This window comes from Pipistrellus kuhlii, unplaced genomic scaffold (genome assembly GCF_014108245.1).
Source record: "Pipistrellus kuhlii isolate mPipKuh1 unplaced genomic scaffold, mPipKuh1.p scaffold_m20_p_5, whole genome shotgun sequence".
NCBI lineage: Eukaryota > Metazoa > Chordata > Mammalia > Chiroptera > Vespertilionidae > Pipistrellus > Pipistrellus kuhlii.
The window spans coordinates 47,619,715-47,646,965 of record NW_023425551.1 but is presented as its reverse complement, the minus strand read 5'-3'; the positions used below and the strand labels follow the sequence as shown (position 1 = coordinate 47,646,965).

Genomic DNA, 27,251 nt, shown 5'->3' with positions numbered 1-27,251 from the left:
GCTATCAATAAAACATGTTTTATTAAAAATGGTAGTGATTTACCAAAGCCTAAATGGTCTACTCTAAAGTTCTACAATGTTTACTTTTTTTTTTTTTTTAATATTTGTTGAAAGTATTACATAAACAACTAAAAACAATTCTTAAATGAGAAAAGAAGGCCGAATCTCTTAGTTCCCTATGAAATCCGTGTCAAAATAAAACTTGATCTAATGGTCAATACCTACTAATAAGTATCTGAAAAACTGTTGACCATATTTTAGAAGTAAGAATTTTAATTTTTTTCTCCAGTGTAGCAATCACTTTTGGTTCTAACTTTAAGGGAATATTTAAAGTAAACACTATATCAGTAATAGAAACGATGCCATTATTGATGGTTCCTGATTACCATGTAACTAATTACTACTTGTCTAGTTCCTAGAATACAAGAAGACTTAAATGCAGACTCATAGGATTTGCATAAGTTATTGCTAATATCCATGTCAAAGATTTTGTGGTTACTTTTTATAAAAAAAATAAACTATGCATATTTACGATACGTATTACTATACAATGATTCTAAATTAAAAAAGAAGAGCATTCAACTAGGCACTGGCAATGGAAGCAACCAAATTGTCAGGCAGGGCATATATTTAGGGTGTTTCTGAAACACATTTAATTGCCAAAAACTCACCAATTGAAAATTTGTAGTAAGGACCCAGCATGGGAAGAGTAGAATGGAAGAGAATACAAACAAAATGACAGCAGGATGAAAGGTTAAAGGCAGGCAAAGAATACTGTCTCAACTTCAAAAAACCAAGAACTATGAAAGCTTCAGAGAGGGTAAGCAACAGCAGGGGGAGTGTCCACACATTCTATACTGTACAAAGATCTAGTACAGAGTACTTGTTTTCCTTTAACTGTCTCTAAACGGTGTGCCTGTAAGCTCATGCAATAGAGAGTATGCATGTTAAGTTAGATTTCTGCAAAAAAATTAAAAACAAAAACACAGAAAGGAATTAAAGATTATTCTTAAAGCCACCAAAATGTACTGAAAATATTTACTTGCATTACTGAATTTCTTTATTGAACAGTTTTTTAAAATAAGGTCACCACTCAATACTGGGTAGACATTTCCTGATTATCATATGAACCTTAGGTGGTTTATTTTAATAATCAGAACGAACTAAGAGAATGTTTGAAAACCACTGTCTCACCTGATGGGTCAAAGGAGCTGCTGCTAGAAGTTGAAGGCGTTGTTCCAAAAGCTGCATCAAAGTTGGGCTGCAGCAGGTTGTTCTGGGCTGGGGTCACTGGTGTTGGAGAAGGGGCCATGAAAGAACCCCCGAATCCTAGGAAAAAGTTCCAGAAAAAATATAAGCAGAAGCAACTAAACATGGGCAAAGGCCATAAAAACAGAGTCAGAAAAGGTTATAGAAGACTGAAAGGAATTGAACGCATGTAGATGAGAGAAGTCAATGACACCTGGGAAGTTATAGGTTTTTATAAGTATTTCAAGTATTTTGACATCTGCTATGTATTAATGAGAGGTTTAAGTTAACTGGAAACAAGATAGCATGTAATAATATATACCTTTGTTAAGAGAATCCCCAGCAACTAAATCTATGATTACAGTAGAGCACATACAGCTAAGAGGGTCTCACCAAATTTAAAATTCAGGTAATTATTTTCATTATATTTAAACTTTGGTTCTTCAAATCACAACACTAGGCAGTTGGAAAATGCTTAGTTGTACACATTGAACCAGTATAATCCTATATAATAAGAGAGGAATATGCTAATTATCCTTTAAGCTGTGAGGCATAATGACCCTGATCACGGATCTGCAGGAGAGTGGAGTAGCGAACTACAAGCAGGCAGGCAGTGGAGAGCTACAGGAGCAGGCAGGGCAGCAAGCTATGGTGGGCTGGTGGGGAGAGAGAAGGGGAGTGAGGGAAGCCACAGGAGGAAGCAGGTGGAGAGCTATAGGAGGGCAGCAGTGAGCTACTGGCTACAAGCAAGTGGTGGAGAGCTACAGGAGGGAGCAGGCAGCAAGCTATGAGGGGTGGGGGAGGAGGGGGTGAGGGTGAGGAAAGCTACTGGAGGGTGGCAGTGAACTACTGGCAAGCTACTGGTGCACGGATTTGTGCACAGGGTTACTAGTAATAAAATAAAATCAGAAAAATATGCGTGCATTCTTTCTGCCACCAAATCCGTTCTAATATCTTTCATATGTGCTAGTCCCCTTGTTCCTACTGCCAAGTGAAGGCTCTCCCAACCCTGCTCTCAGGATTCATAAAGTCGCCCAGAAGGGCTTCTCATTTGGGCTTCCTCCAGTCTAGTCTCAGCAGTGCAGCCTGGGTGATTTTTCTGAGTGGAAAATGTTGACAAAGTTACTTGCCTAAAATCTTTCCCTGGAGTCGCATAACTTTCAGATTCATAGAGTGCAGATTCCTTTGCATAGCAATCAAGCTCTTCTGGCTCTGGTTCCCTCTCCATCTCCGCAAACTAAGTTGCTGCTTTTTGCATCATCATTGTGAGTCAGATGCCTGCTCTGGGAGGGCTTCCTAGCCTTAAACTGTTATCAGCCACAACTACCCCCATCTTGCCCTCCCCTCGTACATATGTGCCCTCCCCTCGTACATATTAAACCCCATCATAATTCTTTATTCTCACCCCCAGACTCACCCACCCACCCCAGGGATGGCCTTTTGATGTTAACAACTGTGTCTTCTTTTCTCAGCTTTTCTACTAATAGTCAGACAATGCCTGAAACACTGTATTAATGTTTATGGAGTGCAGAAAAAAGTCTGAATATAAAAGGTGAGGAGAAATCAGACCATTATAAAATAAGGAAACCTCAAATTAAATATTTTATCTTTTGACTAATAGAAGCAAGTCATTTCTCTCCACCTCAAACAAAAGCAGAAGCAGAGCTCATCTGTACAAAAATATGCAACCTGTGAAGGAAGTGATTTCTTATTAAGAGCTGAGTTGATCCCTATTATCAAAGAATTTATTACTACCAGGAGTTTTTAAAAAAAATATATATTTTATTGATTTTTTTACAGAGAGGAAGAGAGAGGGATAGAGAGCTAGAAACATCGATGAGAGAGAAACATTGATCAGCTGCCTCCTGCACACTGCCCACCGGGGATGTGCCCGCAACCAATGTACATGATCTTGACCGGAATCGAACCTGGGACCTTTCAGTCCATAGACTGACGCTCTACCCACTGAGCCAAACCGGTTTTGCCACTACCAGGAGTTTTTTTTTAATACTCAGTTTGGGGGTATATATATATATATATATATATATATATATATATATATATTTATTTTCAATATATATATACCCAAAGAGCAGATATATATAGCCATATCTGCTCTTCTTCAGAAACCACTTACGAAAAAAAAAATCCTTAAGCTTGCACTCCATAAAATCAATTTATAAGTTTGAAAATGGCTCCCATTGAAATTCTTTGGTTACTGTTTTCTAAAGCAGGCAATAATGTGCAAGTCATGTTGGTCCTGGAAATTGATATGGATTTGGGCTTAAGCTTTCCTTGTATATGTATAAAAAATTGTAATTTGGAAAATTATTACCTATTAGAAGGTGGTTTTTAAAGTTCACTTTAAGTAATTTTCGTACATGAGTGACATAAGCATCATGGAACTTTCCTAACTGAAGAAAAGACATTCTTTATATTTTCAAGAACTAATATCAATCTGAAGCAAAGATAGGCCAACAGGAATTATTTTTATGGATGTGACCACTTTGGTTTTAGGAAGGTAGGCTGTGTTAATGCTGACTTTTTAGAAACATCGCCCACCTCAAAGTTGGAATATGGCTGTGCTTATTAGGTAGTTTTTCTATGAGGTGCTTCTTCTTGTGACAGGTGAATGTGGAGACAATTGTACTGGGTGCCCAGCTTCTTAAAACATGGCCAAGGAAAGACTATATTCTAGAATCACATCATTTTAGTGCTGGGAAGGGGCTTAGCATCATCTGATTCAATCCTATCGTCCCATGGCTGAAAGAAACGGTGCAAGAGAAGTTAACACAACTACCCAGGATTAAGTAGTAGAAAGAGAAAAAATGTGTGCTTTGACACGGGGCTCGTCTGCTTAGTACTACTAAACTTTGTAAGATAAGTAGGTTTTCTCCACTGGTAAGTAAATAACACTATTCAACACCAACAAAAGTAACAGTGCCTTCTCTAAGACATTGAAGGGTACAGCCAAACTGGCATGAGGCTCACCAAGAGCCGGCCACTGTTTTATGCATTAATTAGGTTGAACCACATGCATTTCCTATAGTTGACCATGTCCTACAACAGCAGAAATTTTATGTTGTTCAACCTAAAACATACTTTGGCTAATTCAATCCTAACACCAACCCCAGGAAGTTCCACAGATGAGGGAACTGAGGCCAGAGAGGTTAAGTAATTTGCCCAAGGGCAAATGATGGCAAATGCAGAGCCAGTATTCCACACAGGACTCTTCCAAACACTCATTCATAATAATACCACACCGCCTCTTTCCCACAGCCAGGAGTAATGCCAGACTTGTACCTTCCTACAGATTTATAAATTTGACAAAGATCTGGAAAGATGACTTTCTCCATCATACTCAGTTCTTATGAAGTAGGTGGCCTCACCGACCTAGATTAATTAAAAAAGTACAGAGTGACATAAAATAATGAACTGGTTATCTTAAAGAAAAAAAATCTATTGCTATACTCTTAATAAAGAGCTAAAAAAGGAAATTATAGACATTAGTAAGAAGTTTGGAGAACTTCTGTTAAGTGAAAAGTTTTAGAACCCAGGAATAGAAGCAAATAATAAATAAACTGAAACCACTAATATTTCTTTCAATGTGGTTATAAATTACATTAAGAATATAGGTATTATATGGAATTGAAAATAAGGTAGTAATCAGTAGGCTTCTGAATGTCCTGCAGGCATATTTGAACTTTCCTGCACTATAACTGGATTGCTCAACCATCTATAGACTCACTTGCCTTTTATCTCAAATGATTAGTCTTACAAATGTGTCTTTCTCAAAGGAAACAGCCTATGCACTTAATGAAGGTTTATTAATACAGACATATCCAAAGTCATCATATTATTTGGGTCTAGTGAAAATTTAAAACTATTGGTAGTTCAACACACTCTCACACATAATCTCCTCACTCTCATTTGCTCCATTATGTTAAAGATGATATCATTTCATTTATTCTCAGTGGTACAACCAGTTCTTAACATATCCCATTTATGAAGATCAATCTGAGCTAGTCAATATTGCTAAGAATAATAGCCTGAGACATTCTGTCTGACACTTTCAGACTGTTTTCCAGCCCCACAGAGGATGAAAGTATTGGCTTTCTGTAGGCCTTCCCATTTAGTGAAAATTGTTAAGTTATTAATTCAACACTGAACATTTTTATATTTTTAATCCATTCAAAGACTTCTATGACTTTGCTAAAAAAGTAATTTGTGTCTTGTGGTTAGCAGAGAATGTAAACTACAAAAAGCCTCATTAGGCTGGTTCCTATCTTCCCCGCTTTTGGAATTAAAGATAGGCTGTGACACATTCCTTTATTAGCACAGACTTATGGTACAGTCACCTCAGAATGGTGTCTGTTAGGGGAGAGTATGGTTTTCCTGCTTGATGTCAACCTCAGAAGTTAGGCATATCCTCTAACACACCTAATCTCCCTTAATAATTCATTTTTACATCCATCATCCAGGAATCTGTCTGTATCTTTTAAATCTCTATATTTTCAGCTGGTCTATACTGAGAGAAGTTTGCCAGCTTTATTCTTCACTGTGTAAAATAATATTAACCTTTATTTGTTATAAATTTAACTCTCAAGTTTCCAGCCAGACTCCATATGAGATATGCATAATATCGGCATCCTATCAGTAATCTCAATGACTTGAAGAGAATATCCAGAGAGAAAGGACTTCCTGCAATTCTGCAAAAATCCAGAACATTTGATTTTATTCATGCATTTCAATCTTAATTATAACTTCAAAGCAAACATTTGTAATTACTGATCTCATTTTAAAATGAACAAGGCCATTTCCCCTCAAATAGCATTTAAAATTATGCTGTTTCTGCAGCCTGTTAAAATCTTATTGCTACAGTATAGCTTGTGCTAACTAAAAACATATTATTCCATTTACATCCTGTTAAATATCTCAATTAAGTGTACTGGTTTAGCTAGAGCTTAAAGTTTCTGTGACCAATTTGCAGCTGCTATGAAGAATATCTGGACCAGGAGAAAAGTCAGATAAGCTAGTATTTTTTTTCCCCCTACCAAGAAACCAGTTGTGGTTTGTGTTAAATGCATGGCCTCTTGTCATATCTGCAACTTTCCAAGTGGAACCGGCAAATAGGAATGTCTTGTTTGCAGGGAAAGATGGGAAAGACATAAAGAATGCCATTGCCCCTGGGAAAGATGATTGAATGTCCAGTTTGAATTACTGATGGAAGGGAAGGTCAAGAGTGGGGCTGCAGTAACCCATGCTGCCTCTTGAGGAAATATTCTACTAATCCAAGAATGAATGTTCCCTGGTATATCCAGTGTTAGGATTCCTATTACACTCTAAAATGAGAGCCAGTCACTACACTATCAAAGGCTACATGGCTAGCAGAGAATTTAAGCTGAGAGACTCTGGACATGGTGACTTCCCTGTGCTTATGGGACCTACATTCTCACCAGCTCCTCACCAACATTATGACCAAAATGCATCCCTTTTGGTGACTGGGGAGGGACAGAGGAAGTTGCATCTTGGTATCTGAGTCCTTTGTGATGCTGCTGCTGTGCTTCCTACATGTACCCTTCTGAGTGAAGTCAGAGTGAGGTAAAACAGCAGTGTCCTGTGAGTTGATGACCAGAACCCCAAACTCACTTTTGTGGTCTTGTAACTGGCAAGTGCTTTGCCTGTAAAAATCATAATGTGTAGGTCTGACTATCATTAAGCACAATTTGCCTTGCCCCAAAGAAAGACAACAGTGGGCTTTTACTGTCTTGGAGTCCTTAATATGTTTCCTTTTAGTCTATCTGTCCCATCGTAGCAATAAGCAATAAATCTAGGCATCTTGTACTAATCTGTTCCACAACATAGTCCTGTTGAACTGGGATTACTCCAGGGATTTATAGATAAAAAAAAAAAAATGATTCACTTGTTAAAAGGTGGAAACAGCTTCAACCCAATGGTAGAAATCTGTGAGTTTCTCCTAGTGTGATTCATATATTATAGAATCAATGATCAAACATAAGCATATTTAAAAAATATTTTTATTGATTTTTAGAAAGGAATGGAGAGAAAGAGAGGGTGAGGGAGAGGGAGAGAGAGACATTGATTTTTTTGTTCCACTTATTTATGCACTCATTGGTTGACTTTTGTCTGCGCCCTGACAGGGGATGGAACCCACAGTCTTGGCCTATCAGAATGATGCTCTGACCAACTGAGCTATCTAGCCAGAGTTTAAAACATAAGCCTATTACCTCTAAAGTAAGCAAAATAAAATGTGCTAACTAAAAGTAAGGCAGATTAGAAGCATCCATGGAGCCACAGTGGTGGCTGGTATACAAATGTGATTTTAATTCATAAATTTATAAAATTCTGGGAAATAACCTTCAATTACATAATGTCTTGTTTTTCAATTTCATGTCTCAAAGAAAACATTCACCTTAAAATTTATATAATAGCTATTACTTATAAAAAAATATATCTTAACTTCCACAAAATACCATTTTATTTTAATTTAATTACCAGCTAGTAGGTCTGCCGATGCTGATGAACTAGAAGCAGCCTGAGGTGCAGGTTGGGGTTCAGAAGCACTAGTTCCAAATGCATCTACCCATTATCCATTGTGCAGCAAAAAAGTAAAAGAGTGTAAACGGTAAGTACAGTGAGTAATTGAAGTGTTTTGCAGATAAATGCATAGATATGGAGCTTTGTACTGTGAGCTAGTTGCCTATGAATATGTGAAATGACAGTGAATTGAATTATGCTCTGATAATTTTATTCTCTCTCTCAAAAAAGAAGTTTATAATAGTTAAGAATTAACGCCTTTGTAAGAGTAAGATAACTTTTTAAAGGATAAAACTTTTAGACTAAATTCTGTCATTTATCAAAATAGGATCAAAGTGTTAAGAATTTTGTCCAAAGATAATAAAATACAAAATTTCCACTCATAACTCTATTAAACTTTAAAAAAATTTAAACAAACAGTTCAAACAACAGCCCTCTTATACACATATGTCAAGATTTCATGTTTATTTGCCACAATTTTTGAGCCTCTGAATGTCAGAAACTGTGACATCCTTGCATCCTCATGTACCCTACCCATCATGGCCCACAGAGTACTCAGTGTGGGCTTAACTTGCTACGGATAATGTTTCAGACAGTAAATACACACTTATGAATATTCATGAAGAAATCACTTCTATCCTGCATTTTTTCCCCCTTGTAAATTTACTGCTAACAGAAGACTTTAAATATATCATCCAAAGAAGTAATTCAGGATTAATCCAACACATTTTCCTGCTTTAAATAGCATATACAGGAAGAGAAAAATACATTTAAATCAGTGAAATACTTTCCAATTCTTTGGAAGGATTTTAAAACATTAAGCTCAATATAAGTAAACTCTACAAAATAACGTATAACATCTAGAACTTCTATGTTCAATTTTGACTGGCTTATTTGTGTTTTCAATTCTGAATTTCATTCATTTTTATATTGCCTTTAAGAACTTAGAAATGTTGCTTTAGCCAACAGATCAGGATTGCCAGGGAAGAACAGTAGAAAGAAATTCAAATGAGCTGATTCTACATAAGGATGAACGAAAAGTCAAAAAACAATCATCTAGAGTAGTTAGGCCATGCACGAAAAATTATGAACTGATGAGGTTGAAGACGATGCAAAGAAATGCAAAGATCTTAAAAACTGGAGTTTACATTCAAGAGCTGGCGATGACTTCACATGGTAAAAAAACAAAAAAATGAGAGAGGATCTACAGACTATGATGAGGAGAAAACAAGACTCGGTTCAGTGTGGAAGGAGGAGAGATACGCACCCCCGAAAAGGTCTATCACACCTGAGGAGTCCACCTTTGCTGGAGAGGCAGTGGTTGCAGGAGCCGGTGATGCAAATGTGTCCACTGCAGTGAAGCACACAACAGGAAACAGTGCACGTCACCCAGAGATAAATGAAACCAGGAGCCCGGACAAACGGCTTCTGGAGATTTCACGTTTAACAGCAGGCGGCACAATGCGGACAGTCTTGACAGTTAAGGGAAAGCAAATGGATCTAACAATACACACTTTCCCGAAGAAAATAAAATTGGACATCTTGAGGTCAGAGGTCACAAAAAAACAACAACAACGTTTTGTCTTTTCATTGCCTTACATTGAAATATTAACCTTCCTCAGTTGGTGGCGGGCCAAAGAATGAGATTTTAAATAGCGATTTTTAATTTTTTTTTTTTTTTGGTGAAGAGGACCCAAGATAAACTGCACTCTTTCCTATGGCCCACTCCACACAGGACCCCCACAGGACAGCTGACGGCGTGACGTGGCACAAGGAAGACTCACCGGATAAGAGGTCAGCGGTGAGAGAGCTCTCAGGCACAGGAGAGGCCCCTTGTGGTGGAGAGGAGAAAGCATCTTCCGAGAGAGAGGGAAACAAACCAAAACCAAGCAGAAGTAAGTAGAAGGCTGCAATCGAAGCCAAACATCTAACAAATGCATTCCCACAGGCGAGGACAAGGGGCTCCGTCACCCACACATTTGGGAAGACGCACGGGGAAGAGAGGGGCGCTGAGGCTTTACCTGTACCGAACAGGTCTATGCTAGGAGCAGCATCCGGCTTGGGCGCTGCTGCTGCAGCGACGTCGGGAGCAGACTCAAATAGATCTAAGACCAAGAACACACATGCCTTTACTCAGCTGGAGGGGCCAGCCTGGAACAGCATCCCTGTCCAGTTCTGACGTTAGCAGGCTGGGGGATTCTGACATAAGCAGCACATGGTTTCTTAGAGAACCATGCAGGTACCAAGTGTTCATGCAGTGATACAGTTGTGGATGCAAGTCAATCGCAAGTACCAGCATTCACTCCACCAGATGTAATGGGTTCAATGACAAGAACAAAAAAATTACCACCAAAGATATCTAGAGCAGGAGGAGCGGTGGTGGTGGTGGTGGTGGTGGTGGCGGAGGTGGTGGCGGTGGCGGCGGTGGCGGTGGTGGTAGCAACGGCGGGAGCAGCCGTGGCCGCTGCGATGGCGGGAGCAGGAGAAGGAGCAGTGGCAGGAACCGGAGGGGCTGTGCTAGCTGTAGGGGTAACTACAGGAACACTGGTCTCAGGTGGCTTCATGGCAAAGAGGTCCAGCTCGGGCGCAGCCTCTGCACTACCTTCCGATGGGGCAAAGGGGTCTTTCGGGAAAGGAAAGTGGAGACACATAGAGCATCAGTTATAAGGACAGAGACGAGAGACTGGCATCACAGCTATGGTCAGAGACACCTGACACGGATATGTACCCACTAGCTAGGTATTCGTTAGGCTGCTTGGACTAAACTACTGCCCTAATTAGCAGGGGTCAGTGATTAAGATGTTTTTCTAAAGAAAAAAAACACACAAACATTTAGCAGGTACCGCAAGTTAAGAAACTGAAACGCATCAAGGTGCTTGTAAGATTGGCCTACAATCTAGCATCAGAGATGGTTATTCTTCAAATCCATACTTAATCCGGTAGCTTTGAAAAATACATGAAAACATGCCTATATATTTGAACTCTCTGTTGCAGAAGAGTCGCAATATAGCATTAGAGAATTAAACAAACAAACAAACATTAAGAGAGCATACTTGCCCTGATAAAAATTGTCAATCTTGAGAAATTGTCAATTTTGATAAGTATGCCCTTCATTGTCTTAATGTTTTAAGTGCCGGCATTAATCTTGTCAGCTTCGATGAATGACACTTTTTACTCGGAAAGAAGTAAACTCGGGAACCCATATGGCCCCACCTAACTACGGCAGTTTCCCACGAGGACAGAAAAACAACAGACGGGCTCGGACTGGAAACCCACCATTTCCTGAACATGCATCAAGTGCCGCGGCTACTGGGGTGGGGGTGGCTGCGGCGGCCCCCTCGGATGCTGCAGGGGCCTCCCCGGGAGAAGCTGCAAAGGCATCTTGGGTGCAGCGTTTAAAACAGCGGAAATTAAAGGAACAAAAAAAAGAGAAGAAATATAGTAAAAGAACCACGTTACATTGCGAAGAAGGCTCCCTTATACAACATGAATTTCTTAAAACGCGTTTTCACGGCCCATGCTCGGTGGGTGGTCACAAAACAACTCTTTGCGCCCCTTCATGTTGGTTTACATGCAAGTGGTACAGTTAATCGATACTGTGAGGCCTACGAGGACCCAGCAGGTCACAGGATTCTCATTGTATAAGGGCTCCGAGAAGCATGTTTTATGCATCACTAGAAATCAATGGATGTGAAAATTAAAACAAAAATAACTTTATTCTGTAACTTAGGACATTACACTTGGATGTCCAGGGGCTACTTATTCACTACATCCCTGTGAGGTCTTTAGTGGTTTCTAGCAATGTGGATGTCTTCTTTAATGCCAATAAATTGAAATATACAGTGGTAATGTGAAGCACTTCTAGTTTAAAAATTTTTTTTATAGTCTAGTACAGGAGAAATTATACTGTTATTATAAAAAGTTTACAAAGTATTCATTTAAGTTAGGTCTTCATAACCACTGAAAAGCATTTTCAGATACAACCAAGGACTTGTTTTAAAGAAATAAGGAAATAATAAAATTAGGGGATGGCACCATAATGCCTTTATTTTCACTTAAATTTATTGTTGTTTTTAAATACTGTATTGCTCTAGTTGTTTGGAAAATAATCTACATTTAATAGATTAAAATATAGTTTCAGGTTTTAAGAATATGTGTTCTTACTATTTAGAGTTAGAAAATCCATTAAAACACAGGCAGACCCAGTTTATAAATGCCCAATTTATAAATTGTTGATGGCTCCCAATGTGTGTTGCTTCTTTCTTTCCTTCCTTCTTTCTTTCTTTCTTTCTTTTCTTTCCTTCTTTCTTTCTTTCTTTCTTTCTTTCTTTCTTTCTTTCTTTCTTTCTTTCTTTCTTTTTTTCTTTTTTTTTTTTTTTTTTTTTTTTTTTTTTTTTTGCCAACAGATGATGTTAGTTATAGTAAAAAAAAAAATTAAAAAAAAAAAAGGCACCAACACCCTCGTAGAACCTGTTTCTTACAGGCTACCCTCCCAGCTTAAAACACTGCCTTCCCCACCGCCCAGAGCTCCCCAGACACTGCTCCTCTGGCCACGGAGAGGGTTTGTCAGTTACCCTTGGGAAACACTGCACAGAGGTTTGTGCAGTGTATTAGGCTGTAGGCCCAGGGATCCTACAGTCAAGGCCCCTGTTTCTCTGTCTATCCCAGCACGTTCCAAAATGACCTGATTGTGAAACCCATTAGCAATCTCTTGAGGCTCAGCATTAGATTAAGTCCTCGAATGAACATTCAATTAGAGGTTCACTTGGCCTAAGAGGTCCTTTACAGACACACAAACATCCCTAGGAGGGACAACAAGACAATCAGTTATTCAGGTCTTATTGATCTGTGGGATCTGGTTGCTTCACTCAGCCACACTGAGATCAATGAGGGAGAGGCCAAACAACAATAACGGAGTGAGTATGAAAAGATACATGAGGAGACAGGGCACACCTTCTCCGGGTGCTACGTGAAGGATAACAGAGAACATAGAGCAACATGAAACCTTAAGACAGGGCTGAAGAGCATAAGAAAAGTCTAAGAGGGTTGGAAGGGCTGAAAACATTTTGTCATGAGTCAGGTCTATCTTCTTTCTTGTTTTTTTCTTTTTTTTCCCTATAAAACTTGGAACTCAGGCTAATAAAATGGGAATAGTAGAAACTGTAACAGCAGTCATTATCCAGTGATATTTATGTGCCAGTCACTGTGCAAATATTTTATGTGCATTATTAAATTTAATTCCTACCTGTCTTGTGATACAGGTTCTACTATCTCCACTTTGCAGATAAGAGAATGGAAGTTTAGAGGCTCAATGACTGGACCAAGGTCACTCAACCAGCAAATGATGGAGTCAGGATTTGGCCATGAACTGTCTGACTGTGGTGTGTGTCTAACCACTATGCAACACTGCTATGAGCTATGCCGCATCCAATATATACAATTTCCTCCTGTAAAATGGAACAAACAGCAGTCATATCAGTGTTAGGGGCCAAATAAATATCCACTGTATGACTTGCTGGCCTCTTTAATGATCACTTATGTGTAAGTAGGTGGAACCCATATTTATAGCTCTGTCCACAGCAGAGTAAGGTCTTTTTGGTTTGTTTTCCTGGGAGCAAGACATCTCCTTTTAATGCTTCTTTTATTTGGTAAAACTCAATATTATAATCTTAACTCACTCCCATCAAAACTTCTCTTAAAGACAGGAGCCCAGCCACTCCAGCCCCTGGCTGTTCAGTCTCCCGGCCCAGGAGAAGGAGAGGGAGATAGGTGAGGAAGACTGCCCAGCCACTGTCTGCCTGTAGCCGCCCAGGCCCCTGGGCAAGAACTGTGCAGCTGAGCCCCGACAGCCGCAGAACTGAGAGAGATAACATTTCAACATTGGTTGTTGTTTTTTTTTTTAAAAAAACTTCTTTTAATACTTAGCTCTCTTTCATGATTAATGGCAACATTATTCTTCCAGTATTGGAAACTAAAGCGATTTCCAATGCAATTCGCTCTCCCATGTAACCTATTGGCAATTTACGTCTAATTCTGCCAAGCCTTACCCAGCAAGCTCCTTGCTGACACGGCTATAGGCTAGTCTTTTTTTCCTTCTAGCAATCTAGGAAACATTTTCTCTCAAGCTTCCTGTAACGACCTTCCCAAATATGTCTAATAGCTGTCGTTTTCCCCATCCTGAACTCCTCCCCCCATCTTCTTTTGCCACATAAGCCATCTTGAAATCATATAATCCTTCTCAACAGCCCCAGAGTCACCATTCCAGCTCCTCTTCTGCTCTAAGGCCAGCTGTTAACCAACGTGCACCTAATGAAAGCAGCCGTGTGGGGTAGGTTCCTTGGGTTCCCAGCCACCGGTTTTGTGCTCCCAGACTACCATCCTCGTGAAGGCGTGCTCATAACTTGATACAGGTGATTGACAGGGTACCCTGGTGCTTGTCCAGAGGAATGAGTGTCAATATGGCATTCTAGTGCTTAGGAAAACCCTGTTATTACAAACTAACGTGGTGCTGTTAGTGAGGTCTTCCTAAATAAAAATGAATGTTTTTAAGGGTGCTGTCTTTTAGTTTTACCAATATCTTTTAAGTTTTACTGAAATTTTTAAACATAGACTCTCAGTGCTCTTATGCATGACCACAGAAAGAAGATTTTTGTTTAAGTTCATAAAAAAAATAAAAACATTTAATAAAACTGTTTCTGAGAAACTTGTTTAATAACTTATCCTGAGATGACTAAAATATCATGTGGGTATGATCTGAATGTTTAAAAATAACAGACATTTCCTACTTTTCAAACTTGAAATAAAACACATAGAAAATGTAATGCTTCAATATTTCATATCCAAGAAATTAAACAATTGGCCATTTTTCAGAAATTAAAATTCTTTAAACTTATTTTTAAAGAAATCTACTTAATACTGCTGTGCATGCTACCTAAAATCTCAAAATGGCATGTTTTAAAGTTGTGTAAACCAAATAACTGGTGTCTACCATTCAAAAGTTCTACCACTTGCCCATTTTAGAGTGACAAGATTTTTTTTTTAAATGGCTACATATCATGGCCAGAGAGAGACTATCATTTACATTTTTATTTAAAATCCTATTCCTAAGTGATTCCTAATGAAAGAAATTAAGGAATATCACTGAAAACTACAAAACAGTGACACACAGACTCCTGACACATAGAGATTTTATAGCTGTTAGAAGCCAGTTTTACTTACTATGCAGATCAGTAAAAATAACTGATGAGATCTGCAGTTGTACCCACCTTTAATCAACCTCTAGCCAGATGACTAGAAAGAATAAAGGTGAAATCAAGGGAGAACCCCATTCTTTGGCATTAATTTGTATGATTTTCGGTAATACTGGTCATTTACTTACTATTTGTTTGTACTAGTCCTTTAAATTTATATTCTAGGGTAGACATAATGGCATTATAAAAGTATTTTCAAACATATATATTTCTCTGCCTGACAAATGTTAAAGCAGAAGAAATGGATCAACACAAATGGCATAATGACACAAAGATTATTTCAAAGAAATATCTTTAGCTCTATTATTCTAGAGAGTCATGACAGAAGCAAGATGGAGTTGATTTCTTAGAGGCAAATAGCTCCTTACACATCGCCTGAAAAACAAAAATCCTAATTGCAAAAGGCACTAAATGCTTAAGCACTACATTGCTATCCATCCCATCCCTCTTTTCCTTGAAGTTTTTCTGTTAACATTAACCTATGAGAAACTGCCATACCCAACATCAATAATCAGGGCAGGGAAAAGGAGGGCGTGACAACGTTTATTTTATACGTTTAAGCTAACACAAATGTTTGTTCTCCAAATTTATACAGGCATAACTGAAAAACTTTCTCTAGTGGACGATGCTTTATAATACACTCTTCAAGAGTCTGCAAACCCCTCCCTCCTCCGTTTTAAAAACAGATTCCTCCTGTAGGAATGGGTGCAGATTCCTTTCTTGAAACAGTGACAATGATGCTGTCTCGTGGAATGCTCCTTGTCTCAGACAATGCTGGCAAGTCTCCGAGTCTGGGGCCCAGCATGTAGAACGGTGTATGTGACACAGCGTGTCAGAGTAATAAAGGCCCGGGGAGGATCCGGATAAACTGGAGCCTGCCAGAACTCTCCTTCCCTCCCCACCACCTGCTTCCTCCAATGTCTTTACCATATTCTCAGAATGCCCTGGGAAAGATGTCATATTATAATGAAGAAACACAAAATTATGATGAATATAACACTACTCGGCTTGTGCATTTGATAGGAGCACCTTCCCAGGTCTGGACATTAGCACCACGCAGAGGGGAACATGTAAACAGACTGGCTTCAGGTGGCTCACCAGGTCCAGACATATGACACTGGCAGAGTCCAGGATATATGGCCCACGCCCATAGCTCTAAATCAACTCTGTGTCAGAATTTACATTTGCATATTTTCAATCCTTTCAAGTCTCACCTCCACCTGTTTTTAATCTATGTCAAGAGTTCATTCAGATGATCTCTCAAAGTCCCAGAGCCAAAGATGGTCCAAGTTTTTGCTTAGATAGAATATGCTTAAAGTTGCAAAACTGGGCATATCCCCAAACTCTCTTCAGAGTCCTCCAAATCTGAACTCTCTTACTGGTAGATGATATTTTTTGGTCCTAAATCTTAAAAATTAACTTAGGCCAGGATTTCCCCTCTAAAATTCCCCAAATATTTTTCTCCCTACTAGTGTGAATCTGGCCTAAAAGACAAAATCGAAAGTATTAGGTCTGGTACCACTTTTACATAGATACTGCAGGGCAGAAACACATATGGGCCAAGAATTCTAGTGGCAATTTCCACTTTGAGAAATGGAAAGTCAACCTCTGCTCTAAATTAAATGAATTTCAATTAAATGAAGATAAAGTTGATAAATTTAGCTAAGATAAACAGACATGAAAAAACATTTAAAAATACTTAAGCCCTCTGACATGCTGTTAAATAATGTGCGGACTTTTAAATCTCTGCAACCCTGGAAGGAAAATGAAGGGACAGTGAGGTGACTGACTAACCTCCGAAAAGATCCACTTCAGCAGTGACAGCAGTAACAGTTGTAGTAGTTGAGGCAGAAGCTGAAGCAGTTGCAATTTCAGCAGCTGTAGGAGGAGGGGTGGGTTCTGTTGCAAATGGATCTGAAATCTGTGCTTCAGAGGGAGCAGAGGCAAGTGTAGCCAGAGAGTCTGTGTTGCACCAGAGATGGAAAACAGATGGAAGAGAAGAAAAGGAGAGGACGAAAAAATACACCAGGTTCCAAACGACCAAAATGAAGGCAGTTAGTAAGACCCAGAAGTCTCTCAAAACAGAAGTTTAAAATAAAACTTTACTCACCCTCTCCCAAAAGGTCTGTCGATGTCCATTATGGGTCAGCATATGAAGAAATAAGAGATAAAGCTGAAATATTCAACCACACCAGTGTCCAAGCAGGGTGAGGCACTAACTGAAGAAATTCTAGCTTTCTGGACCATTTGTAATAAAAAACATAAATGTACAGTCAGCCCTCTGTATCTGTGTGTTCTCCATCCTTGGTTCAACCAACCGTGAATCCAAAATACTTTTTGGGGAAAATGTTACGTTGTGCTGATGTGTACTATGTAGTTTCACCTGCGATTGTTACATCTCTACTGAACATGTACAGTCTGTTTTTCTTGTCATCATTCCATAAACAATATAGTAAACAACTATTTACATAGCATTTACATTACATTGGGGTTGTAACTAATCTAGAGATGGCTTAAAGAGGATATGTGTTATATGCAAATACTCGCCTTTTTATATGTAAGTCCTGAGCAACTGCAGATTTTGGTATCTGAGGGGGTCCTGCACCCAATGCCTTGTGGATACTGAGAGGTGACTCCATGAGCTGTTACCATTATGGAACCTTTGAGCTGGAAGGGTACTTAATTAACGTGCTGTTAAATAATTTAGATCAAGTTTCTAACTTCATAGATGGGAAAACTGAAGAGCAAGTGGGGTCAAGACACTTACCTAAGTCAGTTCTAAACAATTTTGAAAAACTCAATTTTTTTTTAAACCAGATTTACCATTTTAACTACTTTGATTGATTTCCATATACCATAAATATCCATTCTGATGAAATTATAGCTAACTTTACTGATCTTCTTTATTTGATCATAGGTGAAACTTCTGTAGTCTGGAATACCAGAGAATAAATTGGAGCTTTATAAAAGCCGTAATTTGGTTGTAGAATGTATTAAAACAGTCAAATAAATAAATGCAAGTTTAGGAGTCAGAAAAAGAAAGCCCAACTTAATTTTTTTTCTCTTCTACATAGGTTTCACATTATCAGATATTTTTCAATTCAATATAATCTTTATGTATGTGTGTGTGTGTATATATATATATATATATACACATACACACACCTTACATTAAAACACAGCATTTCATTGGGAGGTTCATACTTCTTCATAGGTTTCACATTATCAGATATTTTTCAATTCAATATAATCTTTATGTATGTGTGTGTGTATATATTTGGAGGTTCATACTTTCTGTTTTCAATAGTGGGATTAGAGTTGGCATCTTGAATAAGAAGCCTACAAGGAGTTATTCTTTACTTTACTTTGACTCCATGTCAAACATTTGGATTGTTCAATGGCATTTTTCTATTCTCAGTCACATGAAACTCCTTATATTTAAATTCATGAAAGTTCCTGTAAATTTATTTTAATGATAATTTTTTATCAGAACTCATTAGAAAGATCCCCCAGAGCTTTAAAACAAGTAAGAACCTGTAACCCAAAAGTTCTAGAGGACATTAAAAAAAAAACCCGAAAAAGATAAATTTGACATTAAAATAATCACATTCATTTAACTACACCTTTTGCAAACCCAATGAATATTTTGCAAAGCACTCTACAGCTACACTGAGATAATCAGACTCTTCCTAACCAAATCCCATATATTTCATAACAAACTTTAGAAAATTATAGCACGTGGAATTGACATTAGAAACCTTCTTAAAATTTTAGAATGTATACTTAATAAATAGCATGCAAAAGGACCTACTAGTTTGTTGGGTTGGAGCTAGAGTATATTCTGCTGTTAGGTGGCCAGGTCCACAATCCCAAGAAACAGAAGGTTCTTCCAATAAGAAATGTCTTATACCAACAATACTTGGCCCAATACAAGCGTTACTCCACAGTCACAATGCCTAAAAGTATTTTAGGATGACCAAAGTGGGTCATCAGAAGCCAGACAGACTTGGCCTTTCTCTTTTCCAGGCACTGGTGGGACTCTCCCTCACCTTCCCTTTTCAATATGAATATCTCAAGCTTCAATGAGACTTAGCAGAAGAATGAAAAGCCAGGTGACAGCACAGTTTCCAGACCTATGATGGGGAATGAGCAACTGATTTCACACATTTGTTAAGGAGGAGAAAACTTATTTGCATATACCTGAAGGTGAGAGAAATAAAAAGATTTTAAAAATATAAAAGATCTCAAGAGAAGCCATATATTTATCAGATTAAAATATTAATTTCTTGCCTTTGACTAGTATTTTATTCAACTGGAGGGGGATGATGAAACTTCCAGCAGTGATAAAATGGAAGAAGAAAAGTAAAATTTCCTAAGAAAATGTATGAGGTAATTAATCATATGGTTGAATAATTGATGATGAAAAAATTTTCCCTTCCTGGAAACCACAGGTTTTAGTCTCCAAACTCTTCATTTTCTAGATAAAACAAAATTTATGCTACTTATATCTTGCTTTATGCAAAATTTTCTCTCCTAAAGTCTCTAATTTAGGATGCTAAGAACAGTTTTAAAGATTCTCAAAACTACTACTTGTTGTAAAGAATTAATCTATCCAAAAAAGCTACAATAGCAGAGTTAATCCACTTGCAAATGGTATATAATCAGATTTTTTAAATAATAGAAATCACTAAAAATATTCTCTGTAACCAAGAAAACAGACCTACAACTAAATTAACAATGAAATCTATATCCTACAGTGAGCTATGGCTAACCTTTTAGGTTATTATAAAGATTAAATGTGTTAATATATTTAAGTGCTTATCCATATCTGTTACATATAAATGCTTACATTAAATGCTAGCTATAGCTAACATTTAGGTTAAATTATAATTTTCATTATTGATCTTTGAATATCAAAGCTTCTAATCTTTCTGTGTGTGTGTCTGTCTAAATGTATGTGTATGAAAATAGCCTAAAGATATGCCCCCCAGATTTAATTAACAAGAAAATGGTAATATGAGTCATAAAAACTGCTTTTACTGTAGATAATATTCTACATGGAAATTATTAAAGTCATATAATGACATAATATTGATGAGCTTTCAAATACATGTTGATAATTAATTCTTATTAGGTCCATTAATTCTAATTAAAATCCTAGCAGTAATTCCATGTCTCTCAAAAAGCAGAAATCTGTCTTCAAGAATTTGTAATAAGAAATAATCTGTTTTTCCACTTCTAAGGTACACAGAAATATAATATACAAAACTCACTTGTTTGTGCTGAGAGATGAATTTATTATAAGTAAAAAAAACTCTCCCGATTATGGGGCCAAAAGTAGGAATTTAAAAAATGCTCTGTATTCTTTTCAGTGAAACATGTTCCTTATTAGCTCACAGGATGCCAAATATTGTAAGAACTATTTAAATTAAATTTACCAAAATATAAATTTGCTAAAATTTGGTTGCTTTACACCAACAGGAAAAAAATAGTATCATTTACAATATTCCTCCTAAAATGGCAATATTTATAAATGCCTGAAGCAGTGATGGTAATTTGAAAATGAAATCCTCTTACTGTGTTATGGTCAGATAAGAATATCCAAATAGGTCTAACTAGCTTTTAAAGTTCCTATTGTACTGTCTAGTTAAACAAATTAAAATATGCTTCAATAATAAAATCAGCCTAATCTTATCAAACAAGATTGGGAAAGTGATATTTTTTTTCTTTAGCCACATAAGCCAAAATGTATTTGTTACAATTTAGCATCATCTTCAAACCTTCAACCATCACTAGGTATCTGTAGAATAAATGCAAACTGAAGGTGGGTGACTATGACTTCTCAACTTCATATTACACTACTTCAATTTCTTAAGGCTTATGATTTTTATTATTTTGCTTAGGAAATTTATTTATTAGCATTTTTCTCCCCAGCTGACTTTTCCACTGATATACAATACTGTGGCTGTAGGCATTTTGCTGAGACAGAAGACTAATGCTGTCAAACCATCAAAAAGTGGCCAGCAGGACCTAATTCAAGGCTTCTGCTTGCCCAGAAAGCCCTCTGCATAATTATTAAAAAGCAGGGGAGCAATGGTGGGGGAGGAGGGAGGAGAGGAACATCTGTAATAATATGAACAATAAAGATTAAAAAAAAAAAAAAAAAGCACCTTTCTCTCAAGGATGAGAAAGAGTTACAGCTTCGCTGGCAGAAAGTGGCTGGATACCAGCCGCTCCCTGGAGTCTCACACAAACTGGCTGACCAGGCCAGACAGTCCAGGCTGAAACCACACGACTAGACCTACTGACATCTCAGAGTCTGTCACCAATAGTTATTATTTCTAACAAGTAAAGACGGAAAAGTGTTATAATGAAATTAGTTATTAAAACGTGTTCTTCACGACACTATGTGTCTTAGCAAAAACTCCTTGGAGATGAGTGTAAATTAAAATGTCATACTGAAATTGAAAAAGATTTCACCTACATTTTTCTTTGGTGTGTGTATTTTATTTTATTTTTTAACTTTTGGCACCAAAACAATTGTTTTTAGAGCGTCCATGTAAGAAATGTCCAAACTTGTAAAGAATTTGGTAAGAGCCTGTTTGAGTTCATTTGAGCTGCCTGATGACATGTCAAGAAGCAAGATCTCAAATGCTCCCGAGCATGGTAGCTTTGCAGTTCTTTTTGTACATTTGGAACGAAGAAGGGGACGTAAGGAAGACACGTGAAGGTGGGGAAATCGCAATGACGGTACCATAGGATAGTTAACACGATTATGTGCTCCCTTGAGAGTGGTTATGCCTCTAAAAAAGAGAATTAACCCAGCATTCCAAAGGTGCGGTAAACTCTATGCACAAGAACAATGGAAAAGGCTGACTTAAAGCAAAGATACTCCTTTCACTAAAGAAGACAGAGGCCTGGAGCATGACTCCTCTCCATGACCCCCCCGGTCGGGAATTCAGGATCAGATCGCCTATGCTGTTATTTTGGGTCGCTGGTTTATTACAGAGCCCCTCTCCCTCTCTCTGGTGTGCCGGGTTCCTGGCTCGCCTGTTGCAGGAGGTGCACTGCCCTGTGCCCACGCAGTGGACTAATGGACTTTAATTCGCCTGAATGCTGAGCTGGATCTGGTTGCAACATGGGGCAGAAGCTCTGGACACCGGCCCCCTTTTGGTTCTACTGGACACCCAGCTGCCCCTCTTTTCAGGACGGGGTTAAGGGGCAAGGGACTTTGCAACCTGAGAGATGTAACTCCATGCAAATAAAGCCTTTTACCGTATCTTGTTCTCCCGTGCAAGTCTTAGAAAACTCATTTCTAAAGATCTCGCAAGAATCCCGCGCCTGCGAGAAATCGAAAAGTTTGAATCTCCAGTGACAAAGCTATCCCAGATTTTAACTGCATTTAAGTCAAATACAATGTGAATAAAATAAATTCCTGTCAGGAATCCATGAAGGAAGGTTTTCCATGGAAAAAAAAAACAAATTAGAAATGCTGTCTTTGCATAATCTCATAAATGTTCAGCAATACCCAGACTTCTAAAGCCCGAATCTCTAGAAAACAAGACTAACTGTAACCAGAATTTTAGAACAGCAAAGGAAAGTACTGCCTTTCTTCCAACTTTTTAAATAAAAACTAGATGGCTACATGAACATTTTAATTGTATGATGTATACTTCTTCTGTCTCTGTCCCACTCAATATATATTTTCAATTAATAGCATTGTGGACATTTTCTCTCCAAGTTTCTAGCACCATTTTGGAGCCTCAGAAGGTAAGCATAACAATTATAGCCTGCGTAAAAAGCAACTAAGTGGAGAGATGGCCTGACTGTCCGGTTTCACTCACCTCCCCATGCAGTGGCTCCTCCAGAAGCCGGTGCTGGTGCTGGTGCCGCGGCTGCTGCCGCCCCTCCAGAGGAGAAGTCTGGCTGGAGGTCCAGGAGATCGCTCGATGGTTTAGAAGTACTGGATGGAAGTATGATTTTAAAGTCAGTCTCTGAAGCTTTATAATGTAAAGATATTCTTAATAGAATTATGTAGAAAAAATTATGCAGATTTTAAATAAATAAGAGAACAATATCTTGGAAAGTACAGTAGTAGTCCTTCTACACCAAGGGTTGGCAAATGCGATTTGTAAAGGGCTAGAGGCTACGTATTTCTAACTTGTAGGCTAGATAATCTCCATCACTGCTTGACTCTGCCACCGTAAAAGCAAAAGAAGACATAGATGACACATGAATAAGTATGTGTGCCTTTGTTCCAGTAAAACTTTAATGATAACAAACAGCCAGTGGGATAGATTTGATTGCTGGGGCCATAGTTTGCCAACTCTTGCTCTATAGACAACAATAAAGTTAAGTCATATTTCAAGCTAGAAGTCACTCACCAGAGCAGAAATTAAAAGAGAAAATCTAAATGCCTCGAAGTAAGGTGGAATTTGCTTAATCATGTTACGAAATGCTGGTTAGGAGGACTGTGACAAAAGGAAACATCATCCAAATATTAAAGGTATTAGGGTAAGAGGGTTATGGATAATTTCTTTTCTCTATTTTAAAAATTTTTAATGAAAAACATTCTTGTTTTGAGAAGAATACTTTATTTATAAACCAAAGATAGTAAAATGAATAACTACTAATGTATCTTGTTTTCTAAATAAAAGTACAACATATCAGTTTTGGCTATAAAGAGGACTCACCTGAAAATACATATATATATTTTCATTCATTGGGGCTTTGATTTTCAAAGCTCCTCCATTTGCAGAAGTTCTAAGAAGGAATCTAGAGCTTTGCTATTCAAAGTGTAGACCCCGAACTAGTAACATCCTGGGACCTTGTTAAAAATGCAACATCTCAGGCTTACTTCATTATCCCCTACATCAGAAACATTACTTGAACACGGCCCTGAGTGTTTCACGTGTGCATCCGGGTTTAAAGCGCCCTGGCCTAAAGGTCACCAGACCAGGTACCAAGCCATCAGAGTCCCGGCATCCCCATCCCCTCTTCATAAACAGCAATGACATCTTTTCTTTTTTACAGATTAGAATTCCAAGAAGAATAGATTCTGCTACTTAAAACAGTTTCTAAACCCTTGAAATTTGCCTACTTTCGATGTCCACTTAATAAATACAACAGGTATAACTGCCAGAATAGAAAAGTATATTTATTAATATTCATATCAGAGCTTTTATAAGAAGTAACTTATCTTAGTATAGAGACAGAAAGGTCTTGGTTTTACCAAGTTGGAGATTATAAAAAGCCAAACTAGGCAATAGAGGATAACATACATTGTTAACCTGGGTGCAGTATTTAGATTTACTGCTTAGTTCAAAATTTAAGTCTCTAAATATAGGGCATTCACAACCAGAGTCACAGGTAGTACAAAATGAGACCAGAATCCTAAGATAAAATAGCCAAATGAATAGTTGCCCTAAAGAGTTGCCCTTATTAGTTGAGGAAGCCTCTGCGAGTTGGGGCTTCGCTGTAGGCAGCCCTGAGATTTCACGGAACGCACAATCACCTCTGCCTTTCTCGCCACCGTTCTGATCTCTACGTGCTATTAAAGCTCATGAGAAACACCACCGTGGTCCCTTCCTAACACCTGAGTTTGAGTCCCTCCGATACACCAGCTAATCGACCTCCAGCTGCAAGCTTTAAAAAAAAAAAAAAAAAAAAAAAAAAAAGAAAAAAAAAAAAAAAGGCATTTTAAGACAACATTTAAATTTCCCACAAGAATAAACACTTTTTAGAAAACATTTTCTGTGTCAGCCAATTTCAGAAGAACTTGCAACATGTGCATGGTTTTTCCACTTCCTTTCCCAAATGTGTGGGCAGCAAGGTGATTTCCACAGCTTAGGTCCTTCTTATGCTTTTAGAGGTACAGGCCTCAGTAACTGTATCAGGTATAAAATAACTTACTTTGTGTACCTAAAAATAACCCCAGTAATACATGTTAGGATTAGCTTTCATTTCCTGAAATCATTTGGATTCAGTACTTAAAAAAAACAACAACAATAACTTGTCAACATCAACATACTAATAAGCCTTCCCTGAATACTCATTAACTCACCTGACAGGGGCAGCCGCGGATGGAGTTGCAAATAAATCAACCGGTGGGGACGTGTCAATAGTTTTCGCTGGTGTGGAGTTAGGAGACGTCACAGTTGTGGCTGGAGAAGACTGAAAGCGAAGATGCACAACACACTCTAGTCAAACCCGAACCTGCAGGACACAGAGCGACAGCACTTCCGCTCCGCAGACCCATGAACTATACAGATCTACAGGAGGAAACACTCCTGCCGCTGAGAACGCCAATCCTGTCCTTAAACACGCTAAAAAAGAGATTGGGAGGTAAGGGAGTAATTACATTTATTCAAGTAGGCTGTCTAAAAAGCATGCTTGTGGCCCTGGCTGGTGTTTCTCAGTGGTAAGGGTGTTGGCCGACACACCAAAAGGTTGCAGGTTCGATCCCCTAGTTGGGGCACGTGCAGGAGGCAACTATTTAGTCTCTCACCTCAGTGGTTCTCTGTTTCTTTTTCATTCCCTCTCTCTCTCCCTCCCTCCCTTCCATTCTCTCTTAAAAAATTGATGGAAAAAATATCCTCAGGTAAGAATTAACCAAAATAGAAAAAACAAACAAACCCACAAAGGCACACTGTGGAAAGATTCCCACCTACAATTGGTTTCTTTACCATTAAAACACACATAATATCATGTGCCTTACCTGTTTCATGGGGCTGTGATACAGCATGTGAAAGTGCTTTTCAACTAATAAAATGTTACAGATATTCTTGGTCTCAGTTGTAAAGGACTAGTTCACATTATGATAATACACTGGACTTAGGAAATATAAAGAATACATAAAAACTTATCTTACCTTTTCTCAAAAAATTAAAAATAAAGTTACAGCCGAAACCGGTTTGGCTTCATGGATAGAGCTTCGGCCTGTGGACTGAAAGGTCCCAGGTTCGATTCCAGTCAAGGGCATGTACCTTGGTTGCAGGCACATCCCCAGTGGGGGGTGTGCAGGAGGCAGCTGATCGATGTTTTTCATCGATGTTTCTAGCTCTCTATCCCTCTTCCTTCCTCTCTGTAAAAATTCAATAAAATATATATATTTTTTAAAAAATTACACCTGATCCAGTAATTCCTCTTCTGCATATATACACCCAAAAGAATTGGAAGCAGGGACTCTAAGGGGTATTTATACACTCATGATCATAGCAGCATTATTTAAAATAGCCAAAAGGTGGAAGCAACTCAGAGTGTTCATTGACAGATGAATAAATGAACAAAATGTGGTATATTCATATAATGAAATATTATACAGTCTTGAAAAGGAAGGGAATTCTGACATGCTACAACATGGATGAACTTTGAAGATATTATGCTAAGAAAAATAAGCCAGTCACAAAATGGTAGTTCTTGGATGATTCTATTTATATGAGGTACCCGGAGTACTTAAAATCAGAGAGACAGAAAGTAAAATAGAAACAGAAAGTAAAATAGAGACAGAAAGTAAAATTGAATAGGGGAAGTGGAAAGCTAATGTTTCAAAGGTACAGAATTTCTGTTTTAGAAGATAAAAATGTTATAAAATGAATGATAGCAATGTTGCTAAACAATGTGAAAGTAATCCACTAAACTGCACCTCGAAAAATGGTTAAAATTGTTAAAACCCAACAAAAAATAAACTTACCTTACTTAATGGAGAGGGAGCACCAGATCTAAAAGGCAACAAAAAAAATTAAAACTGAATATACACGTAGAAGCATTTAAATTTGATACTATCACTTGGTCAATATACTTTTTTTTTTTTTTTTTTTTAGTAATGTACTCACTATTTAATACTTTCTACTTTTTACTCAGTTATGGCATCTTTTTTTTTTTTAAATTATTGTTTAAAGTATTACAAATAGTAGTACATATGTCTCCTTTCTGACATCCTTTTCTAATGTCTCCCACCCACTAAATTTCTAGTATTAGAAATTCTTAAGTTAAGAATTTCCCCCTATATCTCTAGCAATTTAATTCTTCAAGTTGATCATTATTGTCCATGTCCATGAAAAATAAGCTGTCTGAATTGGAATTTAATATTTTTTCTCCAAAACTTGGGAAAAATATGTTTTATAGAATTAAAAAACCTGATTTATTATTTCAAAAAGTTCTGAAACTCATTGTTTAAAGTATACTGTGATTAAT

At 37.8% G+C, this 27,251-nt stretch overlaps 1 protein-coding gene across 10 annotated transcripts in view; it reads right to left on the bottom strand.

Moving 5' to 3' along the window:
- The window catches only part of SNAP91 (synaptosome associated protein 91), a 120,176-nt gene that overhangs the window by 19,175 nt on the left and 73,750 nt on the right, over positions 1–27,251 (bottom strand). For 5 of the 10 annotated variants that reach the window (XM_045572771.1, XM_036414365.2, XM_036414356.2 and 2 more), the window contains 12 exons: positions 26,749–26,776; positions 25,120–25,229; positions 22,901–23,019; positions 17,167–17,181; positions 16,851–17,018; positions 11,083–11,187; positions 10,154–10,429; positions 9,828–9,911; positions 9,591–9,662; positions 9,074–9,157; positions 7,765–7,848; positions 1,195–1,329 (listed from right to left, as the gene is read on the bottom strand). In XM_045572771.1, the coding sequence (XP_045428727.1) occupies positions 1,195–1,329; positions 7,765–7,848; positions 9,074–9,157; positions 9,591–9,662; positions 9,828–9,911; positions 10,154–10,429; positions 11,083–11,187; positions 16,851–17,018; positions 17,167–17,181; positions 22,901–23,019; positions 25,120–25,229; positions 26,749–26,776 (1,280 nt within the window). The remainder of the gene's footprint in view (positions 1–1,194; positions 1,330–7,764; positions 7,849–9,073; positions 9,158–9,590; positions 9,663–9,827; positions 9,912–10,153; positions 10,430–11,082; positions 11,188–16,850; positions 17,019–17,166; positions 17,182–22,900; positions 23,020–25,119; positions 25,230–26,748; positions 26,777–27,251) is intronic. The other 5 variants (XM_036414361.2, XM_036414359.2, XM_036414364.2 and 2 more) reach the window with 3 other exon arrangements.